The sequence below is a fragment of the Mus caroli genome, chromosome 18, assembly GCF_900094665.2.
Source record: "Mus caroli chromosome 18, CAROLI_EIJ_v1.1, whole genome shotgun sequence".
In the NCBI taxonomy this organism is placed as follows: Eukaryota; Metazoa; Chordata; class Mammalia; order Rodentia; family Muridae; genus Mus; species Mus caroli.
The window spans coordinates 71,040,930-71,060,188 of record NC_034587.1 but is presented as its reverse complement, the minus strand read 5'-3'; the positions used below and the strand labels follow the sequence as shown (position 1 = coordinate 71,060,188).

General features: G+C 47.4%; 1 protein-coding gene across 4 annotated transcripts in view; it reads right to left on the bottom strand.

Moving 5' to 3' along the window:
- Window positions 1–19,259, bottom strand: part of Myo5b (myosin VB) — a 314,400-nt gene that overhangs the window by 121,741 nt on the left and 173,400 nt on the right. For all 4 annotated transcript variants that reach the window (XM_029472030.1, XM_021150181.2, XM_029472031.1 and 1 more), the window contains exons 6-9: window positions 17,679–17,822; window positions 15,963–16,044; window positions 7,120–7,227; window positions 3,531–3,640 (exon numbers count right to left, since the gene is read on the bottom strand). In XM_029472030.1, coding sequence (XP_029327890.1) covers window positions 3,531–3,640; window positions 7,120–7,227; window positions 15,963–16,044; window positions 17,679–17,822 — 444 coding nt within the window. The remainder of the gene's footprint in view (window positions 1–3,530; window positions 3,641–7,119; window positions 7,228–15,962; window positions 16,045–17,678; window positions 17,823–19,259) is intronic.

Genomic DNA, 19,259 nt, shown 5'->3' with positions numbered 1-19,259 from the left:
TTCTTAATCGCTAGGCACACACTACAGACAGATCCGCTGACATTTGAGTGGTTTGCTTGTAGCAAACAACATGGGCCTGTCCCCCCCCCCCCCCCCGTGCCCTCTTCTCTTCCCCACTCCTTTCCCCTCTCCCCCTCCTTTCTCTTGCTAGAGTGCGGCAGAGACGGAACCACAGTAAGGGAGGTAACTCTTTAATAGCCACCAGGGAACAGGTTTCTAGACACCACAGTGGGACTACTTCTGACTGTTGATTAAAGGTACTAACAGAAACTGATTGAACGTCATGCAATTACATTTAAGCATAATTAGATGATGATAAATCCATTAAAACAGTCAGCATTAAAGACAGCAGCTCAGTTTTATGGGCCTGCATTGCCAAATTCAAGGGGAAAAAATGGCCTCTGGTGTCCAACTAATTGGACAGCGTTTCATCTCCGAGGTAACCCTGGCAATCATGGAACACAGTCCCATGCCTTAATTAAAAGTAAAAATTCCAGAGCAGAAGGCACGCGGCTTGGAAGCAGACAGCAAGCCCACCTATGGGCCTGCAGAGCATACGGGGGATCCCCCTGAAAGGCGTCCTCGGCGGCAGACTTCTCAAGCTCACACTTGGCCTGAGCACTGTGTTCAGGACCCACTGGGTCACTGGCAGGTGTGTGTGTGTGTGTGGCCCAAGTCTTTTGCTAAAAAAATTCAGTTGAGTAAGCGAGAGGGAGTGGTACGGGAATAGAACCAGCCTGTGCCTGTCCTGGCAGGGACATTAGTCATCCTGCCCTTTAAGAAAGAGGTTCTTCTCTGTGGATTTTATTTAGGTTTACTCGGTCTTTAGTAGGTGTTGCTCTATGTAGAAAGAGGCAGGTCCTTAAGGTCTATTCTGGCCCCAACAACCAGAATGGTACTGGTTTAGAACTTAGCACCATCAGCTCCGAGTGAAAGCCTTCCTGTAGGGCTCTGTTCTCTTTCCACTCACAGTGTATGGAGGAGGAAAGGACATAGGGAGGGGAGGGAACGTCTCTAAAGTTAGATCCCTGAGAAATGGCGGGGTCAGGATTTGAACCCTGGCAACCCTGATGCTGTCATGACTCCCACAGCCTAGACCTTCAACCCATGCTAACAAGCCTCCCATCTCAGCTCTCACCTGATGGTCCCATCTTTGTGCAGACCTCACAAATACAGGTGACACAGTATATATATCAAGCAGAACACAATAGATGTGGCCCTACAGTTTAGTGGTGGTGGTGGGGAACAGGCACTGGTGACAATGACTCCCCCCGACCCCTGCTCCTCATCTGAATGCCCAGGAGTGAAGGACTATCAGTGACACTGTACCTACAAGCCCAAGGCTGGACTTTCTAACAAAGTGGCCATGGTCCTCCGGGACAGTGCTCAGAGCTTTGCTTCCTCAGTGGTACCCACTGAGCTCTGTCTCATCCACACTGGCATCCATTCTTATTACCATCGGAGCCTAGACAGCCTCAATGAATCACCAGCTATCCATTCTAGAGTGCCTAGTGGGCCATGCATACTGCAGAGGTGACTAAGAACACAGACTTACTGCCCTCTCGGTTTGGAAAAGGAGGAGAGGAGGGAAGGAGGGAGGGAGAGAGAGGGACAGAGGGAGAGAGGGACAGAGGGAGAGAGGGACAGAGGGGAGGGAGGGAGAGAGGGATAGAATGGAGGGAGGGAGAGAGGGGTGGAGGGAAGAAGAGAGGAAGGGAGGAAGGGGCAGGGAGAGAGAGAAGGGAGGGAGAGAGGGAGAAGGAAAGGGGGAGAGGGAGGGAGAGGAAGAAGGGAGAGAGAGGGAGAGGAAGAAGGGAGAGAGGGAGAGAAAGAGAATATAATCACACAAGGAATGCAAAATCATTGTGCTAAGACTCGGGAGCAAGGGAGGCTAAGAGTGCTGTGAGAATGCATGGCAAAGGGGCTTAGTGTGCTGTGAAGCCTGAGCCTTGACCTCCAGCAACGCACACACCAAAAACAACCCAACAAAAGCTCTGTGACCAGGAGTGTGGCTCTGAGACCACTGGCAAGAACAGGGGTGGTACGTGGCTAGAGATGAAGGAAATATTGCTCACCTCTCTTGCATGTCCCCAGCCAAAGCCAGGGATTTGTCAATGCGTGTCCTCCCAGTCTTCCCTGTCCTTCCCTTGCAGGACACAGCTTCCCTAAAGATACATAGGGCGTTTTCTAGGAAGGGGTGTACAGAAGGGAGGCATAAACACTGCACACTTTCTCCCTATGGCAAAGGGCCAACTCTACACCAGCCTCAAACACTCACCGCTAGTGTCAGCTAGGACTTGTCTTCACCAGGGAGATTACCTGTCCTTACCATCAAAGCACCATGGCTGCCATCTCTACTACGCCTGTAGGCTCTGGCCACCCTACGGTACACACATGCACAGCAATTCGTGAATGTCAGATGTCAGAGATGGCTCTGGGATACTTACTGCAGGCTCCTGAATCTGTACCTTTCTTAGAGGTACGGGGGAAACCTCAAAGCTCTCACGTGGGGATGGAGGGCAGGTTGGAGAAGAGCTCTGTTGAACCTAAAGAGCTTTAATCTTTCTTTCCCTGAAGGTAGGAACATTTTAAACTTCTGCTAACTCTTGTCCTACACAGACAGCAATGGCCATAAGTGGGAAGGGCAATGGCTGTGCTTGTGGCTGGAATGGACACACACACATCTGAATTCTCTAGTGATATGTGTCCTTTTCCTAGAATCTGGCTATTTAAATTCCACATCCCGAGCGAGAAATAAGAATTGCACTTAGTGCTTCCTTCGAGGCTAACCACAGATAGGCACAGAAGTAAAACCATGGTAGATGTACTTATACAAGGCCAGAGTGGAGTTTTAGCTCTGGCCAACAGCATTGAGTTTCAGAGAGGACACAGATAGATAGAAATTGCCGTCTGTCCCACCAACATAAGCTCTCTCCAGCATCCTTATCCCACATAACCACCTTCTGTCTACCACATGTCATCTGTGACATTAGGCTCTAGGGAAAAAGAGACCTTTAGGAGCCTTTAAGGACCTGTCAGAGCTGGTAGGACCTTGACTGAGAGGCCTCACTTAATATTCTGTCTTCGATGGGGAAAAGATTCGTCAGTGCCGTCCCGTCCTGGCTACCGGGTTAGAATGCAAGCTCTTTAGAAGCAGTCACCAACTATGGTGTCCAACCCTCCGTTTGCTTGCTGCAAAGACTTCATCAGCCTGGAACCCATGTGGTACTCAATAGATTGATGACATGTCGTAGAAGTCTATGTACCTCAGAGTACTTGGAAAATAAACCCATCAGACAAATTTATTGACTGGCCACTAAATCCCTTGCCCCAGTGATAGAAACCTGAAGGCAGCCGATTTGAAATGAATTGGTTCTTTAAAAAAAAAAATTATCAGAGAGAAAACAGAAGTCATTACTGCTTAGAATAAATAACCCAGGGGTGCCCTCTAAGCACGGAGGCCAATGCCCGTGGTATCAGGCTGGAGGATCCGAGTTGACTGTGCACATTTTATCTCTGGCGCCACTTACTGCAATGCTGCAGGAATCCCCGTCCCGCTCAGACTGAATCTCCACACTTCCAAGGTGCAAGATAGAAGCAATTATCTTAAAGATGCTTATTTGATGGGAATCCCGCACTCCTGAAGGGCAAAAACAAAACAAAACAAAATAAACATGACACTCGACATCTGTGCTACGATAGAAAGGACTTTTTACCCTTTACAAGGACTTTAAAAATTGTTTGATTTTCCTTCCTTCCTGGGTTAGGGTTAATGACTCCTAAAAGCAGACAGGCCAAGTCATTACCACTCAAAGCAGCCTCTCCGAGGCAGAGGGGCTCCCGGATTGAAGGGGCAATGTCCTTGCTGATTGTCTGGATCACACCAGATGGGGCTCGTTGTCATCTGAGCTTCTCTAAGGGCACGGAGGGGCAGCGGTAGGATTGACTCATTTTGGACTTCATTTCAACCAGATACTTTATGGATGTTTTTATGAGTTTAATAAGGGTGGCCATTTATCTGTAGTTGTTTTTTTCCAAACCTAATATCCGGCAAACATCTGTGGCACAAACCCAGGGCCAACAGGGGAAAAGAAAAGAGAACCTTCCACTATCCCTGGGATTACGGTTCTAGGGACTGGCCGCCAGCTGGCTTATGGCCGGTGCCAGCTCAGGGTAGCTGTCCTATATCTTCTATGCACGCCCCAACATGACAGAAACGCACACAGCCCAGAAACACTATGGCCACAAACTTGATCGTCACCTTTGCTCTTTGCCTAGACCAGTTACCCAAGGCACATCTCCTAAAATTTAGGTTTAGTTCGAAGGCATTAGTTCTTTCTACATTTCAGAAGATCTCACACTTATTAGCGAAGCTGACAGGACAGTATGACGAATGTTAGTATAGTCACCTTCTATTGAAGAAAAGGCAGTAGCTCCCCCGGCTTCCTCCTCAGTCACATCTCCTTACCCTTTACTCTAGCTACCACAGCCAGCGCAACTGCATATAAATGGGAGGCAAAGACAGGGCTTCCTAGGATTAACAACCACCTCAGGGAATCCACAAAGTGCACAGACCAACCATAAGCTAAGTAAGCCCCTGTTATTACCATGATCTCAGTAAGCCCCTGTTATTACCATGGGCCCTCTGAACAAGCCCTGTGTACTGCAGGAAACAGAAACCAAACACCCCATGATAAGCAACTATAAACAGTGAGTGACCCAACAGGACAGTCAGAGCCCTAAACCCAAGGCTGAGGAGAACCATGAAGAGAAAATGGAAAGACTGCAGCGGCCAGAGAAGCAGGGTGCCTGCTCTTGGCATGACGGGGAAGCTGCGTCATTAATTTCAGCCATATGAGAGAGAGATAAAGGAGACCTGCACAGCAACCACTGTAGGTGGCATGCTAGTGAGGATGGGATATGTCACGAGGTCCTGTGCTTAGATAACTGGCTACAGGTAACCTACGGTTGCTAAGGGAGGGGAAATCAGTTTTGGCGGAGAGGCGCTCCCTGCTAGGTTACCTAATCCCAGTGGTCAGTCTCAACAATGTACATAGAAGCCACATTGGATGGTCTGAATACACACACATAGATAACGGAAATAGTTAAATAAAGAGACCATAAATTTGAAAATGAGTGTTGGGGGGAGCACAGGATGGGTTCTCGGGGAACATGAGGAGTAGGAATGATGTAAATACAGTAGTGATTTAAGAAATTCTAGAGAAATTAATTTTTTTAAATCACCAATTAAACTTAAGATTAAAACAAGGGCCAACAGTCCATGCCCACAGCACACAGGGTGTTTGTATAAACCCACATAACAGCCACACCCACTTGTTTTACCTGAAGTTAGTGGCAGGCTACTATAGCAGAGATGAGCAGAAGCAACAGAAACCACATACGTCACAGGGCCTAAATAAACTCTATTATCCTGTATTTTAAGATGACATATTTACAACCTTGGTAATTAAGAATGAGGACATCTATTAGAGGGGAGTGAAGAAAGTCTTACTAAAAGAATTCTGTAAATGTGATCGACTTTGAGAACTAAAGCATTTGTCTTAAGAGTCTGGGGGGTATCTGCCCCCTCCGACCAGCTCCAGCTCATTGTCACAGCTGCCCAGAATGGGCACCAACCCCACAGTGGGTGCATCTCCTGTTGGCAAGCTGGGCAGAACACATTCTGCTCACCATCAGGCACCTTCCTAAGTCTCCGACTGTGGAGAACAATAGGGTGTGTGATGCTGGGGAAAGTGAGACAGACAGACATCAACATAGTCTCTATGTCCCCTCCCCTCCCCTTGACTCCCCTCAGCGAACTGTTCTGTGCCGATGGCAGGGCACCAGGGTTCTGAACAGAGGTCCCCTCAGTGATACAAAGGCAGCAGAAAGGTGGTCTCCATCCTGGTTCTGATCTCCCCCCGGCCCCCAGGCATTACCTGGGAGCCCAATAACTTCCTTGCTAAGCATGCATTGAGCCTATGGGCCCACCATGCTCAGGGCAAGCACAGGGTGCTGGTCCTGAGTCTTGAGCACACTTCCCCCTCCTCCTGGACAGGTCTGAAGTTCACCTACATGCCGGGTTCCTCTACCCATCAGTCCCTGTGATGTTTGGCCCCTTGTGCTAGCCAAAGCAGCACTTCCTTTGCCTCTGTGTCCTCTGTCCTCAGTCCACTTTAGCCTTGTCCACAACTCACTGTGGACTGCTCTGGTTATCATGGTACTGTCTTCTTTCTGGGATAACCGAGAGGGTTTTCTGCTCCTGATAGTTCACAGGTGTAAAAGATGAATTCTACTCATGCCTCAGCTACGCAGAGAAGTGACCGTAGTACACAAGCCCTCTATCTCTTCCCTGTAGAGACGAGGGTGTGTCCAGCTTTTCACGTTTAATTTGGACACTGACAGAACTTGGCTTATACCATAGAACTGAACAGATGCTGTTGTGAGCAACCTGACAGAGAATCCAGATGCTTCATCCCTGTCCCGGAAGGGATGGGGAAGATGTAGGGGCCATCTGAGTCACTGTCTGACTGCCTTACACTTCCCTTCCCCTGGCTGCAGGCCCCAGGACTGACTGTTCTATCTTCCCAATCAAAGATTTACTCTTTATCTCATCAACTTGGGGGGGGGGAGCTTCCCTCCAAAACAGGCTGGGGACAGGGACAATTCTCTCTAGCTCTCCTGAGCCCCTCTGTTACTGAAGGTCACAGAGAACTCCCTGCTTTGAGGATTGAAACACCCATGGCTAGCATGCCAGCATTGCATGGGCCACAGAGGTCTGCTTCAGCTCAGATCCCGTGGCTAGTGCCCAGGTGGTCTGGCTCAGTGAGAGGGTTTTCATGGGGTACACACTGCCTGTGAGCTCAGACCACGGCACACAAAGACATGGCTACACTTTTCTCCATGTGTTTCAACAGCTAACCAAGTGATGGGATACTTTGCAGTGCCCGGCTCAAAACTTTATTTCTGAGAAATTTCCCTGTGGGCTGACAGAGATGAGGGTCTAAGGAGACACTCACAAGGCTCAGAGGACTTAGCAGGTAAGCCAGTAAGACCTCGCCTTGCTCTCCCCCACCCCTGCCCATGGGACAGGCGACTGTCACTCAGAAGGTTCCTTACCAAGGAGTGTGAGAGCTTGTCTAGTCTTCTCAAAGTCGTCTGCATCATTCACACCCTCGATGGTCGTGTTTCCTCCATGGGCTGTATAGAAAAAGTCCTCTGCGCATGCTGCGGGAGGCAAGAAGGAAGGCGTGAGGCATTAGAGAGAGCTCCATTCCTTATCACCCGCAGAGCTCCACCTCGGCGGATGCCTCCTCTAGCGCACGATAGCTCACTACGAGTTCTGTTGTTGGCCTGACGTATACTTTGTATACGTCAAAGAATACTTTGTCCACAATGGGAAATGGGAGAGAAAACTGAATCAGAAGAAACTTGTATTATATTCAAAGTGTGTGGCTGTGTGCGTGTAAGACTGGCATGGTGAGCAGGCTAACCAGGTCGCGGGAAGTCCAGTCCACCATCGTTCAATTCAGATCTGAGTTTTCCAAGGGCCTAACAAGGAAAACATATACCTAGAGTGGCATCCTAGAATCTCATCCGGCTGGCCGTAGGAGAGCCTCATCCAGCAGTCACATATGACTAATGAGGGGCAGTGGAGGGTGGCAGGGACTTGATTTTCTCTATTTTACAAAGTCCTCACACACAGGAGCTACTCAGATGTAAGGACAAGGAAGGGCTGATATCCTTCTGTGTTTTCTCACCTCTGGGGCTCCATCTCCCTCAGCCATGCCTCTGACAGCCTTGACAGCTAGTAAGAAAGGGGAGTCAGTGCCGTGTTTTACAAGTGAGAGATGAGCTTAGCAGAGGGCAAATATCCAGCAAGCGCGGGCAGTGACTGACTGTAATGAAATGTATTGGTGGTGGTGGTGGTGGGGGGTGTCGAGGAGATGGCTCAGCAGTTAAGAGGGAGCTCTGGCCAGGCACATGCCTGTAATCCCAGTACTTGGGAGGCAGAGGCAGGCAGATTTCTGAGTTTGAGGCCAGTCTGGTCTACAGAGTGAGTTCCAGGACAGCCAGGGCTATACAGAGAAACCCTGTCTCAAAAACCAAAATCCCAAAACCAAAAACCAAATTAAAAACAAGAGCAAGTTCTGCTCTTGCAGGGGATACATGTTTGATACTAAGTATCTGTCTGTGCTAGGAGGCTCAAAACCTCCTGGAACTCCCAACTTGTGAGAACCAGAAGCCTCTGGCCTCTGGGGGCACTGGCACTCTTTTTTTTTTTTTTTTTTTTTTTTTTTAAAGACTATTTATTTACTATATGTAAGAGGAGAAAGTAGGGAAAAGCCTTGAAGATATGGGTACAGGGGAAAAATTCCTGAATAGAACAGCAATGGCTTGTGCTGTAAGATNGAGAATCGATAAATGGGACCTCATAAAATTGCAAAGCTTCTGCAAGGCAAAAGACACCGTCAATAAGACAAAAAGGCCACCAACAGATTGGGAAAGGATCTTTACCTATCCCAAATTGGATAGGGGACTAATATCCAATATATATAAAGAACTCAAGAAGGTGGACTCCAGAAAATCAAATAACCCCATTAAAAAATGGGGCTCAGAGCTGAACAAAGAATTCTCACCTGAGGAATACCGAATGGCTGAGAAGCACCTGAAAAAATGTTCAACATCCTTAATCATTAGGGAAATGCAAATCAAAACAACCCTGAGATTCCACTTCACTCCAGTCAGAATGGCTAAGATCAAAAATTCAGGTGACAGCAGATGCTGGCGAGGATGTGGAGAAAGAGGAACACTCCTCCATTGTTGATGGGATTGCAAGCTGGTACAACCACTCTGGAAATCAGTCTGGCGGTTCCTCAGAAAATTGGACATAGTACTACCGGAGGATCCCGCAATACCTCTCCTGGGCATATATCCAGAAGATGTCCCAACCGGTAATAAGGACACATGCTCCACTATGTTCATAGCAGCCTTATTTATAATAGCCAGAAGCTGGAAAGAACCCAGATGCCCCTGCTTGTGGACGTTGTACATCGTGGTGCGGAGCCTAGTGCGCACCACGATGTACAACGTCCACAAGCAGGTGTGGACACTTTGCCCCTTCTTAGAAATGGGAACAAGGCACCCATGGAAGGAGTTACAGAGACAAAATTTGGAGCTGTGATGAAAGGATGGACCATCTTGTGATTGCCATATGCAGGGATCCATCCCATAATCAGCTTCCAAACGCTGACATCATTGCATACACTAGCAAGATTTTGCTGAAAGGACCCAGATATAGCTGTCTCTTGTGAGACTATGCCGGAGCCTAGCAAACACAGAAGTGGATGATCACAGTCAGCTATTGGATGGATCACACGGCCCCCAATGGAGGAGCTAGAGAAAGTACCCAAGGAGCTAAAGGGAACTGCAACCCTATAGGTGGAACAACAATATTAACTAACCAGTACCCTGGAGCTCTTGTCTCTAGCTGCTTATGTATCAAAAGATGGCCTAGTCGGCCATCACTGCAAAGAGAGGCCCATTGGACTTGCAAACTTTATATGACCCAGTACAGGGGAACCCCAGGGCCAAGAAGGGGGAAAATGTAAACGAGGAAAATACCTAATTAAAAAAAAAAAAGACTATTTATTTACTATATGTAAGTACACTGTAGCTATCATCAGACACCCCAGAAGAGGGCATCAGGTCTCATGGATGGTTGTGAGCCACCATGTAGTTCCTGGCACTGACACTCATGTATGCATATCCACACACATATACAATGTTTAAAAAAATCTCTTTGGGACATACAAAATAAGAGGACAGACAGCTAGTGGCACCACATGCTCTGAGTGTATGGAGCTTGGCTTTGACGGAATGCCAAGACTGGGCATGTGCTGCTTCTCCTCTTGCCCTGAAACCTCCCCACGGAATTCTTTGCCTGAGACCTGGACATGCAGATTGAATGCATATCAGGTAACTACACTCCACAGCAGCTCCACGCCTTTCAACATCATGCATGCCCTTTGATTTATCTCCCAAGAACATCTATGGTCCATTTCCTTTCTCCCTGCTGACTACCATTGCTGTGGGTCTGACCTTCAGCCAGTATCATCTAGGGGAACGTTGTGAAAGATTCTAAAGCTGTCTTTGTGTTTTGCTCACATTCTCTCAAACCCAGCGTGCAATGCTGGTAACGTCAGCCACATCCCTCTCCTGCACAAAGCCCTTCAGCAGTCTCACTACCCTCAAGGCAGAGGTTCTTGTCCTAAACCTTTTGAGACATGACCACTCCCACTCCTCCAGATCCCTGTTCTTTTTCTGTCTTTGTTTTCTACACAGTCGCCTCACTCAACCTGTCCTTTTGCCATGTTGTCAACCACCCCTATGCACCTCTCCCTTCCTGTCTCTATCCACATCCTGGTGCTCGGACAGAACACCGACGTTCCAGGCCATGGTGAATTCTGCTGACAATTCTGGAAATTGCTGTGGGTCTAACCTAAACACAGCCAGGCCCAGCTGAAAAGTATCAGAGAGCAACAACAAAACTTTATGTTGACAAGACAGCCACAACTACAATAGGCTAGACCAATACTTGAACAGGAATAGAGAGGCCTGCATAGACCATCCACTGTATAAGAGAGTTTCCCTGGAGGATTAACTTAGATGAACTCTTAGATGAATGGAGCCAAGACTCTTGAACTGGAAGAGAAAGGAATCTATCCATTTAGAGGTTCAACAGAGGTACATTTTATGACTTATACTCAAAACATACTTAGCCCCTTCATAGCTAATTACTTCATGAGCTGCGTGTGCTGAGCAATAGACCCCAAAGGCTAATAAAGCAATCCCTCCTCTCACACTGACATTTCAAAACAGCTTACCTCGTGCCTTTCTCAATGCTGCCTAAGAACGGCTTACTATGTGTGCTCCCACTTTTCAGCATGTAAACTGAGGACTCCAGATGCTAAGAGGTTGCACAGGCTTAACACAGATGACCAGGACGGGGAGCCCACGACTTGAACAGTCAATCCATTGAAGAGATGACTGATCTTTAGCATCCTATGACTTTGATTTTTCTCTTTTCTTTTCTTTCTTTTCTTTCTTTCTTTTTTTTTTTTTTTTAAAAAAAACTCATTACTGAATGTCAGCCAAGACAGCAGAGTCACTGGAGACTAAAGGGGGACATCTGGCTTCGACATCGGAGGGAAGGCATTTGCAGCATCTTCAAAAGATCCTTCACTGTCAACAGCTAGGGCCCTGCTGCCTGCTGTCCTGAGTCTGACAGAACACCCCCACCTTTCCTGCTCTGCATTTCCAAACTCTCAGGCTGAGGCTCTACATTGCAGATGCCACCTGCCAGAGCCTCTGACTGCCATCAACAAGGTCATCTCTTTCCCCTCTGCGTCTACTTGCCCCAGTCACTAGTTATCACACAACAGACCCTGTTAGTAAGAGACAGGCAAGGGGCATACAGTTAGCCCTTCCCTATCTGCCTGGCTGGATGCAGCTTGGTTCTCCTCCAGTCAGGTCCACGAAACCAGCGCGCTCCTTCCTACCCACAACTCCTTCTCTCATCATGTAGTTGTAATACCTTTCTTTTCCTCTTTGCCCCCTCCCTCTAAGAATTTCCAAGTATAGGTATACACCCACAATGTCTATTAGCTGGGTTGACTAGACAGACACCAGCCCCAGCAATGAACAAATCAGAACGAGGCCATTATTCTTTGACTGGAGCACCGAACATCAAAGGTCAATGTTGAAGAGCTTGGACCTCACGGGGGTGGGGGGGGGGAGGCTGTACTCTGACCTGTGCAAGGTCACAGTGACTCATAAAACTGAATTAGTGGGGCTGGAGAGATGGCTCAGTGGTTAAGAGCACTGACTCCTCTTCCAGAGGTCCTGAGTTCAATTCCCAGCAACCACAAGGTGGTTCACAACCACCTGTAACAGGATGCTCTCTGATGCTCTCTTCTGGCATGTCTGAAGACAGCTACAGTATATATATATATATATATATATATATATATATATATATACATACATATATATATATATATATATATATATATATATATATATATATATATATATATATATATATATATATATATATATATATATACACACATACATACATACATATTTTAACACATCCATGAGAGTAAATGGAAAGGGACAAGAACCTGACCAGCCCTTACTCTAAAACAAAATTTTCATAGGACTTTGTGAATTTCCCTGAACTGTAGGAGAGCTGATATTAAAATCTGGTTCCCTAACTGGTTCTTGATTTGATCAATAAAGAAGGCAAGAGCCAACTGTTAGGCAAAAGGGGAATGGTGGGATTTCAGGGTCCCAGGAGGAAGAGAAGGGAGGCAGGGAAAGGGAGGCTTTTTGGCATGTTTTGGAACGGGAGGCTACAACCCAACCATGCAAGATCTTGGGTGGCTGGAAACAGTGGCTTCTGCTATCAGTGGTTGACTGAAATAGTTTAGCTGATCAGAGCCCAGTACTTGTACCATCTGGCTAGTTTTTTGTTTTTTTTGAGACAGGGTTTCTCTGTATAGCCCTGGCTGTCCTGGAACTCACTTTGTAGACCAGGCTGGCCTTGAACTCAGAAATCGGCCTGCCGCTAAAGCTATCTAGTGTTTTCCTTCCTCAGAGCTAGGTGGGCAGGAGCGCAGCCAGAGTGATAGCTGGTGGCTTGGCAAAGCTAACCCAGAGGGTCTGATGAAGTGTGGACAGCAGCTCCCAGATTTTCCAGGTTAAGGTTGGTTGAGTTCGATCCTGGGCTAAGCCAGATGGAGCAAAGGGAATTGGGAGAGGTTGGAGTGCGGGCTGTGACACCAGGCAAGGAGGTAGCAGGTGGCATGGTTTTTAAAATTACAGGCAGCATGTGATCCCTTTAAGCATACAGAACAATGGGATGGAGGAAGGACATGGGTTACAAGACACAGCCATGTCCTCCACCTTCCAACAAATGTACAAGTTATGAAGGGGCACTAGACTTGCAGAGATTTTTGTATAATGCGTTTTAGGTTCCGAACAAGAGACAGATTACAGTGTCTGGAGAATCAATGGAGCTTCAGGCTAGTCCTTCGTTTATTTGACTTTCCCAGCTATTTATCAGGATTATCAAGGAAACCAAAAACCAAGCTTTAGGGCTCACAGCCAATCTACCCACAGGCCACAGGGAGCCTCATAAGAGCTTATCATGGGCTCTTCATTTCACTCCAAGATGCTCTCTGAGATGTAAGAAATTGATTGAATTGGGTAATTTTCAAGGATTCTGGCAGAAGCTCAGAGAGCCCATACCTTGCACAAACAGAAAATAAGGAAAAGACATTCTAAACCTCAATACAACTCATGTAAATGAAAAAATTAGACAACTTCTCTATGACAAAGTGGCCAGCCAGATAGACCTTGTCAGTATTTGATTTTGATAAAACAACCTTTAGAAAAACAGCTTCTGGGGGTTTATCATGAAAACCTCGACCCCCTCATTCTAGGAAGACAAGAAGAAAATATCCAGTTGTCCATAACATGACCACTTGTGACTAAGAGCTGGCATCCAACCCAAAAGGCCCCAGGTCAGGCCAGTGCTCAAACAGGAGCCACTGAGAACCTGCCCTGACTAGCTGGTAGCATACATTCCTTGTCCTTGGAAGGACTTGCCAGCAACTGTACAGCAGGACAGACCAGCACAGTGGGTGTCATCCAGTTTGTCCTTCCTGGGTTCCAAGTAAACTACAACATTTCTTAAGGGAGACTTTGGCTGAGGCTGGGCTTCCAACAATATTACAACTTCCCACTGAATACTGTAACTGACAGGATAAAGCTACAGCAGAACCCACAGCTAGATTATACAGTATTGCATCAACATGGCCTGAATCATGTGGTATATAAACAAAGACTATAGGAAGTTATCAGGAAGGAAGAAAATCCTGGAACCACTTAATGCTTTGAATAAGAGTTTCCTTCAAAGGCAACTAAATATATAGTTAGTCTTAGAAAATGGCAGTATTTGAAAGGATTAGAAGGATTGGGAAGCGTGGGCTTGTTGGAGGAAGTAATGCTCCCCACTTTCCCATGATCTCCCACCTTCTTACTGGGGTTGGGCTCTGAGGTTTCAAGATCCCATGTCAAGCCCAGTGTCTCTTTCTCAGCTTACAGATCCAGATGTAGCTCTCAGTTATTGCTCCAGTGCTATGTGTGCCATCATGCATTCCACCATGATGATAGTGGACTAAACCTCTGAACCTGTAAGCCAGCCCCTGGTTAAATGTTTTTTTTTTTTTTTTTTTTTAAGATTTGTTGGGGCTGGTGAGATGGCTCAGTGGGTAAGAGCACCCGACTGCTCTTCCAAAGGTCCGGAGTTCAAATCCCAGCAACCACATGGTGGCTCACAACCATCCATAATGAGATCTGATGCCCTCTTCTGGTGTGTCTTAAGACAGCTACAGTGTACTCACATATAATAAATAAATAAATCTTNAAAAAAAAAAAAAAAGATTTGTTGTGGTCATGGCGTCTCCTCACAGCAAGAGAACACTAAGACACCATATGATGGATTTTAGCTACTGGTGACAGAGCTGGATCTAGTACTGGATCCTTAAGATGGCTAAGATTTGGGGACATAGCCTCAACAATCTGTTTAGAGAAGAGCTGCAAAGATCAACAAATCTTTGCCAATCCAATAAATGAGATCATCGCATCATCTTTTAGCCAGGGCTCTTCCTACACAGACCCAAGTACAGATAATAAATAGGCCAGGGGCAGGATGCTGTTCAGCTCCAGGTTGGTCAATCATCACTCAGCTTCAGAAGTCTCAAAATCAAGACTCTATCTGGCCCCAGACAGATGAAGTGGGGGCTCCAGCCCACTGAGAGATGCCTGGAATTAAAGCTTGCCCACCACTGTCTTTGTATCGATGCCTCAAAAGCAGGGCGCCTTGCTAATGCATCCATGGGGAAAACAAAGGATGGCTCACGCATTGGATAAGTGACAAGCATTGGCGGTGGAGGTGGTGAGGTACTTCCCTCTAGTGCTCCACCATGATCTGCTAGAAGCTTCCATGCCTGTTCAAAGGGATCCACAGTTTTGCAGTACTGAATCTTACTTGTCTCAACTGTGACTCTGTGGTGATGTGAGCCTCATCTGTGTGGTCTTTAGCCTTTCCCACCATGGCCAGCACTGTTCTCCTCCTTTCTATCTCAACCCTAAGATAGAACCTAACACACATTGGTCATGGGAAAATGATGAGCAGTGTAGAAATCTCTAGGGTCTCTGAAAGGGACCAATTTCTCATGACATAGACAGAAGAAACACATTTTTCTCTTAAAGAAAAGTCTGTGTGTGTTATGTTGTATGCATATATATACAGTGTACACACACAATCACACACACATATACATGTACCTGCACAGGTGTATGCGTACACAGAGGCCATGGTCACATGAGGTGATTTCCTTCATTTCTTCTCTCCCCTATTGTTTGACACAGAGCCTCTTACTCAGCCTGAGCCTCTATATTCGAGCGAGGCAGACTGGGTGGCCATGGAACTTCAGGAATTCACTTCTCCATTACCCAGTGCTGGAATTCCTGACATGTTCACGCATGGCTTTCTGGGTATTCAAATGTAGGTCCTTATGCTTGTGCGGCAAGCACTTGAATGACAGAACCATTAGCTCTGCGGCACATCTTTTAAAGAGGTGACACCTGCACTGCTCTGCAAATATACACTCTCATCCCTACAGCTCATTCCTTGAAGGCAAGCCTAGAAATTATGGTTAACCCTGCAATACTAACCTGCGGTAAGGTTCTGATGGGACTAAGGTGCAGGGCCACAGCAAGGACACAACTGAGACAAGAATCCACAACTGAGGGCTCTGGGCAGAGCTGCTGGTTGCCTGCTGCAGCAGCTGTCCTTGCAGAAGACCCTGTGTACCTGGGTGACTTACTTAGGGCGAGCTCTTTAAATTCAGGAAGGCTGGCAGCAGCACAGAGCTGGTAAAAGATGTGGTAATTCCTCTCATCATCCGCCTGGGGAGGAAAAAGAGATCAGCTTTAGGCCGTGGTTCCCAGGATCATCTCCTTGGTTATTCTGGTCCCAGGTGTCCCATCCAGGTGGCACAAGCCACCTCTCTCAGGTGTTTCCTCTGTGCCCCGGCCACCTGCAATTTCAAATGACATATTTTCCATTTGCTATGACAGGGTCTTTTCTTCTCCCGTGAGGACTTTTACCCCTTAGCTTTTGTGGAGGCAAAATTTCCTTTCCTTTCCACATTAAACACCAGAGCCACACGACGAACGTGGGGTAGGGGTGGGGTTAGCCAACAAACACTCTAATCCTTGCTGCTTGGCTGGCAGCTGCAGACCTTTATTTTCCTGTTGAAAGGTCCCTTTCTGCTCTGGGACTTAAAGTAAGTGAGGCTGAGCTTGCCTACTGTGTTGGGATAGCCAGTCAGGGGACTTTCAGTGGACACTCACACTAGAATGGTTTTAAATCAGCAGGGAGGGGTGGGGGTTGGGGAGGTGGTGTACAAATAGTTAGGAGGCCTGGGTAGAAACAGCCATGAAGAGGAAAGTTCAAGTCGTGGTGGAGTGCAGGCAGTTTGTCAGTCTACCCAGCAGAGCTTCCCACTGCTCTACCTAGTGAAGGAGGGATGAGGGGCCACCCAAGCAACCTGTGAGGGAAGGGGAGCTGGTCTGAACGGTCATGGAATGTTTGTTACTCATGAACACAAAGTCATCACTAAGGAACTGCTCAGGAGACTCTGCGGGGGGGGGGGGTCCCCAAGGACAGCTGATCCCTGGGGGCAGGGAAGCCACTGTGCACAAGGCAAAGGGAGCTGCAGACTTGAATCAGGCCGCCATCACCACTGAATCAGGCTACCTCACTCAGTTCCATGATGAGAAGGCAAAGCTGCTGCAGGAGAATGGTGGTTAAGGTGGCACTGACCGTCACCAGAAGCAGGGAGGGAGGAAGGGGTGAGGCAGAGGCCAGGGAGAGCTGAGCGGGAGGAAGAGGAGGATCAGCAGAACAACTAAGGACCGTGATGGGGAAGACCTGAGTGGTGTTTATACACACTACTTCCTAGGAAAGAAAACCAAACACGTGTGTGTGTGTGTGTGTGTGTGTGTGTGTGTGTGTGTGTGTGTGTGAGTGTGCGTGTGCTTGTGCATGTGCGTGTTTGTGTGAGTGTGCATATGTGTGTGTGTGTGCGTGTGTGTGTGTGCGCGTGTGCGTGTGTGTGTGAGTGTGAGTGTGCTTGTGCATGTGCGTGTGTGTGTGAGTGTGCATATGTGTGTGTGTGTGTGCGTGTGTGTATGAGTGTATTATTTTAGCATATAAGCCTATCTAGCCATACACCTATTTTTGACCCACCGAACATGCAGGTTCCCTGAAAACTGAAACCCAGACTATAACATTCTCGAATGGTAAGACTGTAAGGCCGACTGTTCTTTCTCTAGCCCTGGATTTAGTGTCAGGCAAAGCAATTCTGTGTAAAAGATTTGTAGACACTGGAGGCTTAGTCCACATGAATATTTACTCGGAAAGAGAAGGAAGAGAACAATATTGATTCCAGGCTAAGAGATGGGTTTCTCTGTGAGCACAGGGAGTGGAAGGAGCAGTAATGGAGGCGAAGTACAAACAGCCGAGTCCTGCCACTCACCTGAAAGACCACCCTGGACTTCTCCAGCAAGTAGGTCCTCATGTTGGCCCCAATGATGTGGTACTTTTTATCAAAGCCAATCTCAATGAATTTCCCAAATCGGCTGCTGTTGTCGTTGCGAGTGGTCTTGGCGTTCCCGATGGCCTGGATTGACAGACAGCAGAAGTGTGTAACCCGTGAGGGCAAGGGCTGGGAGGGAGACGGCTCCGACCGTCAAGTGCTCAGACTCCTCCTGCCCACCCCAGGCTGGAGGTCTGTAGAAGCATGGGATCCCTGCTTTCCTGCCGTGGGAATACCTCCGCTATTGGGAAGGACAAAGGGCTGGGTGGGAAGTTCTACTTGGTTAACTTAAAATGAAACCAAAACAAACTGATTTTCAGCCCCCCTTACAATTGTTGGCCACACTTAAGAGCCAGTTGTTGAGCAGAAGATTACTCAACAAGTAAGTTGACTGCCACGTAAGGGATATTCTAGCCCACTATTTCTCTCCTCCTCTTCCCCTTTTCTGTCTAGAATACACGTGATACCTAACCCAGTCACCCTGGGCCCATGAAAGCAAAGGCCCAGAGAGTCAGAGACCCTGGCTCTGATGTTCTGGAGCTACCAAATCAGTGCCCACAGTTCTGAGAGAGAAAACCAACTGCTGTGCCTAATCTACTCCCCCCCACCCCTGACCCATGCAATCAGACAACCAAATGCTGCCCACCCCTACCTCCAACACACTGGTGAATGGCACTTCCTGGAAAGGCCACCAAACGACACAACCACCCACTAGGGTCAGGAAGCCACACACTAGGATCATTTCCTAAACAGCAAGGCCACAGATTCAACAGTACAAAGATTTCATTTTGGAAACAAGGTCTCTAGGTAGCTCCAACTGGCCTGGAATTTGCTATGTAGGCCAGTCTGGTCTCCAACTTACAGCAATCCTCCTGAGTTCTTGAGTTAAAGTTGTGTGCCATCACATCCAGCCCATAATACTCTTTAAAATCAGCCACTCAATAACTGGTCTCATATAATGGTTCGGCTTCTATAAATCACACAACTAACACAGCAATAATGGATTTTCTTATTTTAATCTCTTGTTTATTCACATTTCTTTTTTTAGGTAGTGAAAAGACTTGGAAAAATCCCACTGCAACTTTTTAGTGGTCTGGAAAATATGAAATGCCCAGAGGTTGAAAGAAAGATTCAAACCCGTCCTCTAGTCCAGGCCAACCAAGTCCAACCAACGGTCCAAGTTCTTCAATTTGCAAGTCTCAATCCCAGCTGGCCTCTGAGGTGAAGGCTCCTCTCAGGTCTGCTTTCCAGACCTGAGAGTGACTTCCGGCACTCTCACACTTCATGAGGACAACTGTCATTGCCCCTGCCCTGGAGGTGAGCCAAGCCAAGCCAAGCCAATTCCTCGCTCTCTGCTGGGGAAGTGGTTCTCCTGAACTGCTCTACCCATGCACACACCCCATGCTTTCAAAGTGATATCCTATGGCCAAACACCTTTGATCCCTCTCTGTCCTAATGCATGAACCTGGCCCACATTACCTTTGTCTCTGTCTTAGATAGCATCAACACTCTCTCTTCCTC